This window comes from Macaca mulatta, chromosome 3 (genome assembly GCF_049350105.2).
Source record: "Macaca mulatta isolate MMU2019108-1 chromosome 3, T2T-MMU8v2.0, whole genome shotgun sequence".
Lineage (NCBI taxonomy): Eukaryota > Metazoa > Chordata > Mammalia > Primates > Cercopithecidae > Macaca > Macaca mulatta.
Genome location: NC_133408.1, coordinates 36,914,270 through 36,930,242, shown reverse-complemented (window position 1 = coordinate 36,930,242; position 15,973 = coordinate 36,914,270). Strand labels below are relative to the sequence as shown.

The 15,973-nt window shown below is 52.7% G+C and overlaps 1 protein-coding gene across 9 annotated transcripts in view; it reads left to right on the top strand.

Moving 5' to 3' along the window:
* The window catches only part of CARD11 (caspase recruitment domain family member 11), a 138,924-nt gene extending 123,507 nt beyond the window's left edge, over nucleotides 1-15,417 (top strand). For all 9 annotated transcript variants that reach the window (XM_015133205.3, XM_015133201.3, XM_077995998.1 and 6 more), the window contains exons 18-25: nucleotides 2,137-2,377; nucleotides 3,152-3,248; nucleotides 4,337-4,432; nucleotides 6,357-6,492; nucleotides 7,933-8,112; nucleotides 9,094-9,218; nucleotides 11,280-11,395; nucleotides 14,716-15,417. In XM_015133205.3, coding sequence (XP_014988691.1) covers nucleotides 2,137-2,377; nucleotides 3,152-3,248; nucleotides 4,337-4,432; nucleotides 6,357-6,492; nucleotides 7,933-8,112; nucleotides 9,094-9,218; nucleotides 11,280-11,395; nucleotides 14,716-14,920 — 1,196 coding nt within the window. In that variant the 3' untranslated portion in view covers nucleotides 14,921-15,417. The remainder of the gene's footprint in view (nucleotides 1-2,136; nucleotides 2,378-3,151; nucleotides 3,249-4,336; nucleotides 4,433-6,356; nucleotides 6,493-7,932; nucleotides 8,113-9,093; nucleotides 9,219-11,279; nucleotides 11,396-14,715) is intronic.
* The last annotated feature ends 556 nt before the right edge of the window (nucleotides 15,418-15,973 follow it).

Below are 15,973 nucleotides of genomic sequence, written 5' to 3'. Positions count from 1 at the left end.
TTGCAAAACTACTTGGGAGGCTGATGACATTTAAATAAGATTCAAACGACATGTGCCATGGTCTCTTTGGGAAACCATTTGGCAGTGTCTTCTAAAGATAGATAGATGATTGATTGATAGAAGATAGATAGATAGATAGATAGATAGATAGATAGATAGATAGATGATAGATGTTAGATAATGGATACGTAGATGGATGATGGATGGATAAGTAGATAGATGATTGATTGATGATAGATAGATAGATAGATAGATAGATAGATAGATAGATAGATAGATAGATGATAGATGTTAGATAATGGATACATAGATGGATAATGGATGGATAAGTAGATAGATGATTGATAGAAGATAGATAGATAGATAGATAGATAGATAGATAGATAGATAGATAGATGATAGATGTTAGATAATGGATACATAGATGGATGATGGATGGATAAGTAGATGATTGATAGATAGATAGATAGATAGATAGATAGATAGATAGATAGATAGATGATAGATGTTAGATAATGGATATGTAGATGGACGATGGATGGATAAGTAGATAGATGATTGATTGATTGATAGAAGATAGATAGATAGATGATAGATGTTAGATAATGGATACATAGATGGATGATGGATGGATAAGTAGATAGATGATTGATTGATAGAAGATAGATAGATAGATAGATAGATAGATAGATAGATAGATAGATGTTAGATAGATGATAGATGTTAGATAATGGATACGTAGATGGATGATGGATGGATAAGTAGATGATAGATAGATAGATAGATAGATAGATAGATAGATAGATAGATAGATAGATAGATGATAGATGTTAGATAATGGATATGTAGATGGACGATGGATGGATAAGTAGATAGATGATTGATTGATTGATAGAAGATAGATAGATAGATGATAGATGTTAGATAATGGATACATAGATGGATGATGGATGGATAAGTCGATAGATGATTGATAGATAGAAGATAGATAGATAGATAGATAGATAGGTGTTAGATAGATGATAGATGTTAGATAATGGATACGTAGATGGATGATGGATGGATAAGTAGATAGATAGATAGATAGATAGATAGATAGATAGATAGATAGATGATAGATGTTAGATAATGGATATGTAAATGGATGATGGATGGATAAGTGGATGATTGATAGATAGATAGATAGATAGATATTCTATGACCAAGTAATTCCACTTCTGTCTATATACCCAAGAGAAATGAGCACACATATCCACAGATAGATGATTGATTGACTGATAGATAGATGATTGATAGATGATAGGTAGATAGATAGATAATAGATGAATAGATAGATGATAGATAGGTAGATAGATGATAGGTAGATAGATAGATATTCTATGACCAAGTAATTCCACTTCTGTGTATATACCCAAGAGAAATGGGCACATATATCCACAGACAGCAGTGTATATGAATAACTCTTAGCAGAGTTGTTCACAATACCCAAAACTGCAGACAATGCAAGTTGCACATGGGAGAATGGATACATCTACATACCATGGAATACTATACACCAGTGAAAAAGAGCCCCCTCCAGCTACGTTGCAGCATCACAGACAAATCTCACAGGCGTAATGTTGAACAGTGGAAGCTGGAAGTGAAGAGAACATATGCTGTTTGGTTCCACTTATATGAAGTGAGATTCAGCCTATTTATAGCAATGTTGGTTAGGATGATGGTTCCCCTTGGGAAAGGTACTGACAGACAGGGCTCTGGTCGTTGCTGCCCACACATATATATTTGTGGAAATTCATTGAGCTGAGTACTTAATTTTTGCTATATGTGAGTTGTGCAGCAATGAAAAAAATAAAAAACAAACAAGTGCTGTATAAGGGTGGGGAAATATGAAGAGTGTAGCAGGAATGCTAGTAAAGGTGATCGTTGCAACTTGGCAAAACTTTCAGCTCTGAGCTTCCTGGCAGCCAAGACAAAAAGGGAAACTGGTAAACAACATGGCTACCCTTCACTGGGGAGGTAGAACTTTCCCCTAGCTATAAGCTTTAAGTTGGTGGTGAGGGAAGCTGCTCTAGGAGCTGCTCTGATGGTCGGGGGACCCCATATCGATAGACAGCTGGTGCATCTTTCCTTCCACAGGGTACCGGAAGCTGGTGAAGGACATGGAGGATGGCCTGATCACATCGGGGGACTCATTCTACATCCGGCTGAACCTGAACATCTCCAGCCAGCTGGACGCCTGCACCATGTCCCTAAAGTGTGACGATGTTGTGCACGTCCGTGACACCATGTACCAGGACAGGCACGAGTGGCTGTGTGCGCGCGTCGACCCTTTCACAGATCACGACCTGGACATGGGCACCATTCCCAGCTACAGCCGGTGAGGCCAGAACCAGGGCAGGGCCTCCGTTTCCCTGAGTCTGTGGAGGACCAGGCAGGATGCCATGAACATCAGCAGAGGGGCTTATAGAGAAGCCCAGGACAAAGAAGGCTACTGCTTTCCGTTTCACAGCGAGGTCCCCCAGGCCCTCTTCCTCCAGGACTTCCTGCCTCCTCAGGGATGTCTCTCGACATTCACTAGAATCCTGCAGAACCCTCTTCCATCTGGTGGTGACCAGACCACCTGGTACTCAATTCTATGCTCTCCTGCTGGGTTCATTAGTCGTTTCTTTTCCATAGACCACATCCCAATAACAACGTTGTCATTATAACAGCACTAGCCCCCGGGGACTGAGCACAGGTAGTGTGTCAGGCACACAGCAGGCATCCGGAAGCATCTATAAGACTGTAACACTACACATCCATACCACAACATCTGTAAGACCATGACAACGCACCTCAGGCCAGTCCTCCAAGGAAAGCATCATCACACCAGATTTACGGAAGAGGAGACGGTGGCTCAGAGGGGTTCAGTCACTTTTCTGCAGCCCCACAGCGAGCCAGTGCTGGAGGTGGGATCCAAACACAGATACAAGGAGCCACATCTTCACCCCGGGTGGCCCTTGGGCTCAGAGCACACACCAGCCACAGGGCCATCCCTATGCAGAGTCAGACACGCACCCCACCCATGCCAGTGCGGTGCTGCGGCCCCGCTGGCTTCCCGGTGCTTGACCCTTGAATTTCAGCCCCTGAAGCTCCTCTCTTCGCTCCGCAGAGCCCAGCAGCTCCTCCTAGTCAAACTGCAACGCCTGATGCACCGGGGCAGCCGGGAGGAGGTGGACGGCACCCACCACACCCTGCGGGCACTCCGGGTAGGTCTGCCAAGCACCCTGTGGGAGTAGCAGGGCCAGGGACCTTGCCAGCTTCAAACCTAACTCCCGAGTCTTTTTTAGAGGCAGTAACAAATGCAATCCATCCATATTGGGATGATGAATTCTAGGGGACTTAGTTCCTTAGGAATGAGACGCTCTCTGTCGAAGGAGACCCGTCCTGTCATGCCCTCCCACAGGTCCTGACTTTCCAGGACAAGGGGTTGGTGTCTGGCCAGGCACAGTGGCTCATGCCTGTAATCCCAGCATTTTGGGAGACCAAGGTGAGCAGATCACTTGAGGTCAGGAGTTCGAGACCAGCCAGGCCAACATGGTGAAACTTTGTCTCTACTAAAAATACAAAAAGTAGCCAGGCCTGGTGATGGGCGCCTATAATCCCAGCTACTCGGGAGGCTGAGGCAGGAGAATCACTTGAACCTGGGAGGCAGAGGTTGCAGTGAGCCGAGATCATGCCACTGCACTCCAGCCTGGGCAGCAGAGCAAGACCCTGTCTCAAAACAAAAACAGGGCTGGGCGCAGTGGCTCACAGTTATAATCCTAGCACTTTGGGAGGCAGAGGTGGGAGGATCATGAGGTCAAGAGATCGAGACCATCCTTGCCAACATGGTGAAACCCCATCTCTACTAAAAATACAAAAATTAGCTGGGTATGGTGGTGCGCCTATAGTCCCAGCTACTCAGGAGGCTGAGGCAGGAGAATTGCTTGAACCCGGGAGGTGGAGGTTGCAGTGAGCAGAGATCACGCCACTGAACTCCAGCCTGGTGACAGAGCGAGACTCCCTCTCAAAAAAAAAAAAGGTGAGCCTAGATGTCTGGCTCGAGCTGGACTGCAGGCCTTTGCTCTACCATCCGTGGTCTCTGTTGAAGCGAATCACCTCTCTCCCAAGTCTCCAGGACTCCTCTCCCCTACCCCGCCTGCCCCCACCCCTTCCCTGCAGGCTTTTGATTTCCCTAAGGAAGCTTTAGCACGGAGGGGACTTGAGGACAGGTCTCCGATTCTCACCAGCATCATTGTGTTCTTGCCTCCTGCCAAGCCCAGCAGGGCCTGACTGATGGATAAATTCATTTCAGAACACCCTGCAGCCGGAAGAAGCGCTTTCAACAAGCGACCCCCGGGTCAGTCCCCGTCTCTCCCGAGCAAGCTTCCTTTTTGGCCAGCTCCTTCAGGTAAGGCTCTCCGGAGTGCCTACCGACTTTTCAATCATATTCTGCTGTGGCCCTGCCCTCCCCCCACTGAGAAGAGACACCCGAATCAAAATAATCGTGCTTTGTGTTTGTACACCACTTGCATCTCTTCACAGTGCCTCACATCTCCTGTCCCATTTTATCCTCTCAGTGACAGGTTGGTAGACAGTCTCTGTGCCTGCGGGAAGCAAATCCCACTTTCATAAAAGATTGAGGAACCTTATGGTGAAAAGAAACTGAAGTTAGCTGTTCAGATACTAATAGAAAGATCAGAAGCAGTGTATCAGGAGATGAAAAACAAACATCCTAAATATCTAGGCCAGTTTAGGTCCTCATTAATCGAGCATTCAACTTATCTGAGCATCCTGGCAGCCAAGGTAAAAAGGGAACCCAGCAGATTCTTTCAATCTTATCTGTCTAGGGAAACATTTTAGCAATCGGGACCAGAAAGGACTTTTCCCTTCTACTTAATTCTAAAAGGGATTTTTTTTTTTTTGGCATGGATCATTATAGAAAGAACATTGACTAGCATTGTTTGTGATATCTTCAAAAATGGCTTCTCATAAATGCAGAAACACTCTTTGGGATCGTTTCTTTTATCGCCCGTGGACGAAAACCAAGGGGGTAATATGAAAATGTGGCCCCATGAGCGTGTTCCTGTGTAGCTGCCTCACTCATTAGACCCCAGTGGAGACAGTGTTTCGTTCCACTGCTCCATCTTGATGTTGGAACGGGGAAACCCAGGGAAAGTATGAGCAATGTGACCCTAAAACCCAGGAAGACACAAACAAGTGTCAGAGAGCCACCCAGGTGGAAAGGAACCCTGGCCAAGTCTGAGGGGTTTACAAGGGCAGGACCATTTAAGATGACGCATTTTTACACCCGCATGTCATGCAAGAGTGGAACCTTGGGGCCAGGCGCGGTGGCTCACGCCTATAATCCGAACACTTTGGGAGGCTGAGGCGGGTGGATCACTTGAAGTCAGGAGATCGAGACTAGTCTGGCTAACACGGCGAAACCCCGTCTCTACTAAAAATACAAAAAGTAGCCAGGTGCAGTGGCGGGTGCCTGTAATCCCAGCTACTCAGGAGGCTGAAACAGAAGAATCGCTTGAACCCGGGAGGCGGAGGTTGCAGTGAGCCAAGATCGCACCACTGTACTCCAGCCTGGGCGAGAGTGCGAGACTCCATCTCAGAAAAAAAAAAAAAAAAATAGTGAAACCTTGGGAGTCTCATCCAGAGCCCTGCAGCCAGTTAACAGAGAGACAGCTGACATCCCAGATACCATGTGTTTTCCTTCCTGCAGAAGGAAGAGTGTGGAGAGACTCAAAGTAGCCTATAGAATATGGTGTGAACCTGCTTCTGTGCCCACTGCCGGGGCATCTGTTTCTGCCTTCCAGGACTCAACTCTGTGAACTGTAGAAAAAAGTGGGTTCCCCCCATTAAACTTGGGGATACCGAGGCAGAAAGGCATGGTGAGCACAGTGTCAGAGGGAGGTGACATTGTCCAGCACATGCCCAGCAGGGGGGCAGTCCCTGCCCACAGGGGTTTCCAGCCAGGGATCTTCACGGCTGGGGCGGCTCAGGTCCCACAGTGCCTGCAGAGCTGCACCTGAGGCTCCCACAGGGATGCAGATGGGCTTGACCTGAGACTCATCCGGCTGGGGAAGACTGTGGGCACTGATTCATTCATTTGCCTACTCAGGACATCTCTCCAGTGGCTAAAGGGCTCAAGCCGCCTGCTGGGAGTCTCCTGTTTTTATAGGGGAAATGACTGGCCCAGGAACCCCCCGGGCAGAGGAGGGATGTGAACAAAGGTCTGACTTTGGCTGGTTGAGGGCAGCGCCCTGTCTGTTTAGAAGCGGAAGCAAAACAGTCCTCCCCCAGTCCTCCCTCTGCTCCTCCAGTTCGTCAGCAGGTCCGAGAACAAGTATAAGCGAATGAACAGCAACGAGAGGGTCCGCATCATCTCGGGAAGCCCGCTCGGGAGCCTGGCCCGGTCCTCGCTGGACGCCACCAAGCTCTTGACTGAGAAGCAGGAAGGTACATGGGGACCGCCTGGCCCCTCCCACCACTCCCATCCACAATCATACATGCCTCACCTTCACCTGGGGGCACATTGGTCCTTGTGAGGGGGCCTAGAAGTCCTCAAAACGGAGGGGAGGGAGGACATAGGTGGCTCATGCCTGTAATCGCAGTGCTTTGGGAGGCCAAGGCAGGAGGATCGCTTGTGGCCAGGAGTTCAAGACCAGCCTGGGCAACATAGTAAGACTCCCCATCTCTACAAAAAATATAACTATAAAATATATAAAAACATTAAAAATAAAAACATAAAACATTAAAAATAAATCTTAAAAGATGTAAATAAATAGCTAGGCATGGTATCACGTGTCTATAGTCCCAGCTACTTGGGAGGCTGAGGTGGGAGGATCACTTGAGCAGGAGGTTGAGGCTGCAGTGAACCAAGATCACACCACTGCAGTCACTCTGGCTTGGTCCATACAGCAAGACCCCTAGCTCTAAAAATAAAAATAAAAGACAAAAATAAATTAAGGGTGAGGAAGCCTGGCCTTGGCTGTGAGGGCCATGCTGCCTCGGGGTGACGTCCCGCCAAGCTCACCGGATAACGACGCTCTCGTTGTGGTTGCTTCGCGCCCGGGTACCTGTGTTAATTGGGGCTGTTTGCTGTGAAGTGTTCATTTTATTGATTTCTCTACCCACTGAGTGCCTCTTGTCATTTATCAACCCGGCGAGGGGCCTCCCGGTCCACCGTCCCCCACCCCGCTGGCCCTGGCTGGCCCTGCTCAGGGAAAGGGAGGCCACAGCCCTGGCTGGATCTCAGAGGAGGCCCTGGGGCAGCTCCCCAGGCTGGCCGTTTGGAAGTTGGAGTGGCCAGGCCAGGGACAAGAAAAGGCACAAGGGACAAGGGACAGGCTGCCTGTTTCTGGGAACCGTTTCCTCTGGGTGCCTGGGGTGGTTTCATCAGAACCCCGGGCTTCTGCATGGCTCCCCCACCCCAGCCAGAAAGGGACTGAGAAGGCAGAACTGAGGCCAAGTCGTCCCTCCCAGTGCTCCTGGGAGACACCCAAGGCCTTGCCCGCTGGTCCTGGTGTCTCGTGGGCGCCCGCCAGCACTTGCTTTCCTTGCCCTCACCCTCCCCTCCGCTGGGCTGTACCCAGTCCATGCCCTTCCTCCAAGAAGCCCTCCTTGATCATCTTCCAAGGCAAACTTTCCCTCCAGAGCTCAGCCAAGGTTCCTGCATTTGTCACACACTCCGCCTGCCCCCCACCACACCTCCCCTCCCCGGCACACGAGCCCCAAGCAGTGCCAGCCTAAGGTGACCTCAGACATTCGATGCCCAGGGCAGCCGCCAGGTCTCCACACTAACTGTGGCCCCCAGGACCCAGCCCAGGGGCCCCATCCTCCCTGGAAGGTCTTCAGAGCCCCAGGGCTCTGACCACCGCCCTCTCCTGCCCCTGCCAGAGCTGGACCCCGAGAGCGAGCTGGGCAAGAACCTCAGCCTCATCCCCTACAGCCTAGTACGCGCCTTCTACTGCGAGCGCCGCCGGCCCGTGCTCTTCACACCCACCGTGCTGGCCAAGACGCTGGTTCAGAGGCTGCTCAACTCGGGAGGTGCCATGGAGTTCACCATCTGCAAGTCAGGTGATCGGCGAGCCACGGCCACCTGGGGAGCCCCGCGGGAGCCACGGACAAGGACGAATTCCCCTCTTCTCTTCCTTCCTCCCCTCCTCCCTTTCCCCTTCTTCCCTTTTTCCTTTCCTTCCTCCTCCCTTCTCCCTCCTCCACCTTCTCACTCCTCTCCTCCCCTTCCTCATTTCCCTCCTCCCCTCTTTCCTCCCCTCCTTTTCCTCTTCCTCATCCTCCCGTCCCTCCTCCCTCTTCTTCCCTCCTCCTCCTCTCCATCACCCCTCCTCCCCCTGGATGAGTGGATAAATGGATGGATGGATGAATGAATGATGGGTGACTGGGTGGGTGGACAGATTTATAGATAAATGGGTGGGTGGGTAGATGGATGGATGGAAGGATGGGTGGGTGGATGGGTGGGTGGATGGATGGATGGATGGATGGATGGATGGATGGATGGATGGATGGATAGGTGGGTGGGTGGGTGGGTGGGTGGATGGATGGATGGATGGATGGATGGATGGATGGATGGATGGATAGGTGGGTGGGTGGATGGATGGATAGATAGATAGGTGGGTGGGTGGATGGATGGATGGATGGATAAGTGGATGGGTGGGTGGACGGATGGGTGGGTAGGTGAGGGGTCGGTAGATGGGTGGGTGGAACAGGAGATTTATTTAGACTGGTGATCAGCCTTGCACCACAGTGCCTGAGCTGCTTTGTCCAGTGAAGGGTATTGCTGAGAAGCCAAACCGTGAGTATTTGCCAAGCACCTGCTCCATGGGCTGCCATGGGGAGTATGAAGAAGGTTAACCTTAGCCCTGCTCTCAAGGAGCTTCACGGTCTAGTAGAAAGGAGATAAGATTCATTTAAACATGGCTGGAAGGAGATTGGACATCGAGTTCTGTAGAGCCCAGAAGGTGGCAGGCAGGGCCTGGGTGGGATGATCAACCCAAGGCCACCTGGTGCTGCCCTCAGGACTGGCCCCTCTCTCTGCAGATATCGTCACAAGAGATGAGTTCCTCAGAAGGCAGAAGACGGAGACCATCATCTACTCCCGAGAGAAGAACCCCAACACGTTCGAATGCATCGCCCCTGCCAACATTGAAGCTGTGTCCGCCAAGGTGAGGCGGGGGCTGGGAGGTTGGACGAGGCCGGGATCCTCCGTGATGATCCTCATGAGGCCACCTGGGCCAGGGACAAGGGTGGGATGAAGAGTTGCTTTCACCTCCCCGTGGCCAGACCTCTCCTTTTCCCCTTGTCCCAGCAGCTGCCCTGTGTTAACGTCCTCTCTGCGCCCTTGTTCCCTGGGCTCCGATGTGAGTTTTTATTTTGGAGCTGCTTTCTATTTGTGATGGCTTCCTGGAGCTGGTGTATGTTCGCATTATTTAGGGGTGTGTGTCTGGTTGTGATAACAAGGGCCAGAGATAGAGAACCAGCTCATCAGGGCGAGAGACAGGATGAACGTGAAGGTGACAGGGATTGCATTCACCAAACGAGGGGAAAACAGGACATCATGAGGGTTGTTGGCAACCATGCGAAAAGGTTGTCTGTGTGCAATGTGGAGTCTTTGGAGTCAGAAAACGTGATCTAAGCATTGAGCTCTTCCTCGTCCCAGCACTGGATGAAGGAAAGGCTCTCTGTCCACGTCAGTGGAGGGCCGGGGGCTGGCTCCGTGGCGGGCTCTCGGTCTGCACCAGTGGAGGGCTCCCCCAGCTGCCGGGGGCTGGCTCTGTGGTGGACGCTGACCTTGGGGATGGCAAGAGCAGATGGTGGTGTTTTTGGTTTTTTTTAAAAGTCTGGGCCACAGCTTTAGGAAATTCTGACAGCTGGCGCGGATAGAAAGTAAGCGGACAGGGTTGGAGCCGAGATTGTTTTTAGCTGAAAAGAAGAAGCCGTCCAGCAGATCTGTGCTGTTAGAAATGTGGGCCATGGCCCTGCTCACGGGGAAGGGGGAGCAGTGGCCTGCAGGAGGCCCAAGGGGACCCTGAGCAAGGTGGGACATTCCCACTTCCAGACCCGGGTGCTAGTTCCAGGTTGTGTTCAGTTTGTGAAATTCACTGAGCTGCACACTTAGAATGCTGTGTTTATGTTCTATTCCAGTGCAAAGTTTGATGTTTTATTTATTTATTTAGAGACTGGGTCTCGCCGTGTTGCCCAGGCTGGAGTGCAGGGCACGATCCCGGCTTACTGCAGCCACGCCTTCGTAGGCTCAAGCAACTCTCCCGCCTCTGCCTCCCGAGTAGCTGGGACTATGGTTATGCACCACCATGCCCAGTAATGATTTTTCTAATTTTTTTAGAGATAGGGTCTTGTCATATTGCCCAGGCTGGTCTCAAACTCCTAGCATCAAGCAATCCTCCCACCTCCCAAAGTGCTGGGATTGCTGGCATGAGCCACTACGCCCAGCCAACATTTGGTGGAAATTTTTTTTTAAGTGATGCCTTCAGCAAAGCAGAGATTGTCCTTTCTCAAAATGATGAGCTCATGGTTGAGAACCCTTGCAGATACTCCTGGGACCTGCCAGCCTGGCTGACTCACCCTTCATGTGTTCTCTACTCTCTTAATTGAAGGCGGGCTAGGGTAGCAGGTGTTTTGGGGGGAGGTGTGTGTGTGTGTGTGTGTTTGAGTGTTTGAGACAGTGTCTTGCTCTGTCAGCCAGGCTGGAATGCAGTGGCACCATCTTGACACACTGCAACCTCCACCTTCCGGGTTCAAGCGATTCTCCTGCCTCAACCTCCCGAGTAGCTGGGATTACAGGCACCTGCCACCACACCCGGCTAATTTTTGTACTTTTAGTAGAGACAGGGTTTTGCCATGTTGGCCAGGCTGGTCTCGAACTCCTGACCCCAAGTGATCAGCCCACCTTGGCCTCCCAAAGTGCCGGGATTACAGGCGTGAGCCACCACGCCCGGTTGGTAGCAGGTGTTTCATTCAAACTCATTCACACCACCTGGTTCACCCCGGCCAAGGCCTCGTCTCTGCCCATGAACATCACTGTGGTCAGCAGAGTCCTGGAGTGTCCAGACTCCTGGGAGGTCTCATCTCCTGGATCAGTGGCAAATGGCTTTCAGGGCTCCCACCCGGCTATAGACCCCAACCCTGCATCCAGGCCCTGCCGCAGGCACCTTCACAAGAGCGAGAGGTGGGCGGGCTGCTGCTGACTGAAACCACTGTGCCCACAGAACAAGCACTGCCTGCTGGAGGCTGGGATCGGCTGCACGAGAGACTTGATCAAGTCCAACATCTACCCCATCGTGCTTTTCATCCGGGTGTGTGAGAAGAACATCAAGAGGTTCAGGTAGGGCTTCCAGACCCTAGGGGCTGCCCCCTCCTGTCCCTAGCACCCCACCAAGTCTCCATGGATCGCAGGAGGCCTGTGTGCCCCCACTTCACGCACCCCCCTTAGTAAACCCTCACCAAGTACGGGACTGACCTTGCAGAGCTGACGCCGAAGGCAGCGGCCGAGATGATGACTCACAAACGGGGCACATCCCAGGGGACAAGAGCTAGGAGGGTCGGGGCAGAGTGCCCATCACCCGGGGTGGTCAGGGAAGGCCTGGGGGATCTGTCAGCGAGATCCATGGCAGTGAGGGGGGCCTAGGAGATGAGAAAGAAGACGCAATCTGGGCAGCGGGGGAACAGCTGGTGCTCAGACCCTGAGACAGGTGTTTGGGCCAAGTGGTGAGGGGCGGAGGGGTGAGGGGTGGAGCAGTGGGAGGCAGAGGGTGGGGGTGGACGGATGAGAGGTGGACGGGTGGGGGCGGAGGGGTGAAGGGTGAGGGTGAGGGGAGAAGGGGTGAGGGCTGGAGAGGCGAGAGGCGGAAGGGTGAGGGGCAGAGGGGTGAGGGGCGAAGGGGTGAGGGGTGGGGGGTGAGGGGCAGAGCAGTAAGGGGCAGGGGGTGAGGGGTGGAGGGGTAGGGGCAGAGCAGTGAGAAGCAGAGGGTGGGGGCGGAGGGGTGAGGAGTGGAGGGGTGAGGGCTGGAGAGGTAAGAGGTGGAGGGGTGAGGGGCAGAGCGGTGAGGGGCAGGGGGTGAGGGGCGGGGGGTGAGGGGTGGAGGGGTGAGGGGCAGCTGGTACAGGCCCTGTGGGGCCACGGGAGCCATGGGAGGATGCGGCGTCTTGTTCCGAGTGCGTCTGGAGGCCGCTGAAGGTTCTGAGCGGAGGCGTGGCATGGTCCACTTTAGGGTATAAACGCACCTCTCATCTCTGTGTGGACAGGGGCAGGGTGGCGGTGCGGGCCAGGATCCTGTCTGGGAGGCGATGAGAGGCAGTGTGACTTTGGATCCATGCTCAGGGTCGAGCCTGCAGGATTCGGGAAAGGGTTCACTCTGGGATTCCAGAGAAGGAGAGGCCAGGCGTGGTGGCTCACGCCTGTAATCCCCACACTTTGGGAGGCTGAGGTGGGTGGATCAGCTGAAGTTGGGAGTTTGAGACCAGCTTGGCCAACATGGTGAAACCCCATAGTCTCTACTAAAAATACAAAAAATTAACCGGGTGTAGTGACATGCACCTGCAGTTCTAGCTACTCGGGAGGCAGAGGCAGGAGAATCGCTTGAACGTGGAAGGTGGAGGTTGCAGTGAGGTGAGATCGAGCCACTGCCCTCCAGCCTGGTCGACAGAGTGAGACGCCGCCTCAAAAAAAACAAACAAACAAACAAAAAAGAACGAAAGGATGGCGCTGAGGTTTGGGGCCTGGGTGACGAGGACAGACTGGCCCTTAAGTGGCTTCATCTCGGATCCCCACGCCTCCTCGCACGCACCTGCAAAATAAATGTCCTGCAGCCATTTTACAGAGGGAATAACAGAGTTTAGGCCCCTTCATTCCTTTTCACCAGATACTCACTGAGCCCCTGGGAAGGGTTAGGCTCTGGGGAACCCAGCAGTGAGCAAAAGAGACCGGCATCCCCCCTCAACACCTCACACCCGTTAGGCTGGCCAGGACCAAAAGCACAGAAACTGACAAGAGTTGGCGAGGAGGATAGACGTCGAAACCCCAAGGGCAGCTGCTGGAAATGCAAAAGAGAGCGGCCACTGTGGAGGACAGCATGGCGATGCCCCAAAAAATTAAAAATAGAATACCATATAATCCAGCAGCCCCACCTGTGGGCATGTCCCCAAGAGAAGTGAGAGCAGGGTCTGTAAGAGACATTTACACGCCTGTGTTCACAGCAGCGTTACTCCCAATAGCCAAAACATGGACTTCACCCAAGGGTTGGTCCGTGGGGGATGAATATACACAACAGGGCCCACCCATACAGGCTAGGAAGGTGGCAAGAGCTGAAAACCTTGCAAACTGTTAACAAAAAATAGTTGAAACAAAGAAATAATAATACATTTAATGCAAGAGAAATAATAGCATGGTACACACCCCCTTCCCTGATCTGCCCTGCCTTGGAATGTGTTTGCGATGCAGTGTGTATTGCACCAAAAATACTGTATGGAATTTGTTTGTTTGTTTGTTTTGAGACAGAGTCTCACTCTGTCACCCAGGCTGGAGTGCAGTGGCACAATCTTGGCCCACTGCAGCCTCCACCTCCAGGGTTCAAGAAATTCTCCTACCTCAGCCTCCCAAGTAGCTGGGATTACAGGTGCCCACCACCATGCCTGGCTAATTTGTGTATTTTTACTAGAGATTGGGTTTCACCACGTTGGCCAGGCTGGTCTCGAACTCCTGACTTCAAGTGATCCTCCCGCCTCGGCCTCCCAGAGTGCTGGGATGACAGGCGTGAGGCATCACACCCAGCCCATACGGTGGAGTATTATTCAGCCTTCAAAAGGAAGGAGATTCTCACACCCACTCCGTGGGTGTGAGATGAACCTTGAGGATGTTATTCTCAGTTAAATAAGCCGATTACAAAAACACACGTGCTGTACGTGATTCCACTTCTATGAGGTCTCTAGAGCAGTCAGATTCCCAGAGACAGGAAGCAGAAGGGTGGTTCCTGGGGGCTGCAGGAGGGAAGATGGGGAGTATTTAATGGTCCCAGAGTTGCAGTTTGGGAAGATGAGAAAGTTCTGGAGATTGGTTCCACAGCCGTGTGAATATACCTCATGCTACTGAATTACTCACTTAAAGAATAGGTGAAATTGTTGATTTTCTTTTATGCGTATCTTAGCACGATAAAAAATAAAAAGGATGTGACCGGGCCCGGTGGCTCACACCTATAATCCTAGGACATTGGGAGGCCGAGGCAGGCAGGTCATTTGAGGTGGAGAGTTCAAGACCAGCCTGGCCAACATGGTGAAACCCCACCTCTACTACAAACATAAAAATTAGCCACTCATGGTAGCACGTGCCTGTAATCCCAGCTACTCAGGAGGCTGAGGCAGGAGAATCGCTTGAACCCGGGAGGTGGAGGTTGCAGTGAGCCGAGATTGTGCCACTGCACTTCGGCCTGGGTGACAGAGCGAGACTCCATCTCAATCAATCAATCAATCAATCAATAAGGATGTGTTTGGAATTTCCGATAAACAGCTTAAGGAGGCAGGGACACTATAGGGAGAAGCAAGGCAGGGAAGGGGTGGGGACCGCGGCAGTCAGGGGTGTCCGGGCAGGTGGTGCCACACCAGTGCCGCGGATTGGCAGCCTCCCCACAGCCCCTGCATGTCTCCTCCCAGAAAGCTGCTGCCCCGGCCTGAGACCGAGGAGGAGTTCCTGCGCGTGTGCCGGCTGAAGGAGAAGGAGCTGGAGGCCCTGCCGTGCCTGTACGCCACGGTAGAACCCGACATGTGGGGCAGCGTAGAGGAGCTGCTCCGCGTTGTCAAGGACAAGATCGGCGAGGAGCAGCGCAAGACCATCTGGGTGGACGAGGACCAGCTGTGAGGCGGGCGCCCCAGGCAGAGAGATGCTGCGGTGCGGGGCATCCTATGAGGCAGGCGCCCCGGGCAGAGAGATGCGGTGGGTGTGGAGGGATCCTGTGGCCCACGGAGCTGCCCCAGCAGACGCTCTGCCCCACCCGGTGATGGAGCCTGGGGGGCACAGGTGCGCCTGGGGAGGAGCAGGGCGCAACCCATTCCCCCAGCCCCGGCTGACCTGGCCCAGCGGTTTGGCCCTGCTGGCCTGAGCAGGGAGACAGGGGAGCAAAGGACGCCAAGCTGGAGGCCCGAGGCCAGCCGGCCTCTCGAGAGTCAGAGCAGCAGCTGAATGTAATGCTGGGGACAGGCGTGCTGCCACCAGTAGGGCAGGGACCCGGACAGCCAGGTGACCACTAGCCCTGGGGACACTCTTGCCGTAAACACATCCCCAGGCAGGACAGATCGGGGAAGGGGGTGTGTACCAGGCTATGATTCCTCTTGCATTAAAATGTATTATTATTTCTTTGTTTCGACCCTTTGTTTGTGAACAGCTTGCAAGGCCTTGAGACCTTGCCACCCTCCTAACCTGAAAACCACGCCCAGGGAGCTTAGCTGGGGACTCAGGCCCCACGTTCCTGTGTAGGGTGCCTGGACACACCCCAGGGTCCCAGGACAGGCCTAATTTATCCCTGGGCTTAGGGCAATACTTGCTAATTGCATCCCGTAGAGTCAAATGCATCTGATTTGGAAGATAAACAAATTATCTTGTCACCCTGGGGAGGGCCCATCCTCTCACAGACCCTGGGGAGTCCTTGCAGTCTGTGCCTGGCCTGCCCCATAATTCCAGCCCTGAGGCCAGGCCCCTGTCACTCAGCTCTTCTCTGCACATAATTGCCTCTGCCCTGCATTCAGTGTCCCTAGAGGGCAGCCCAGCTTCCTCCTGCAGGTCAGGAGCAAGCATGTGGGGTACAGCCCTCTATGGGGTTCATACCGCACTGCCCAGGAGCTTGAGGGGTGCAGGAAAGTCGTGCCCACTCCCCAGCAGGTAACAAAAGTCCTAGGAGTTCTAGAACCATTCTTC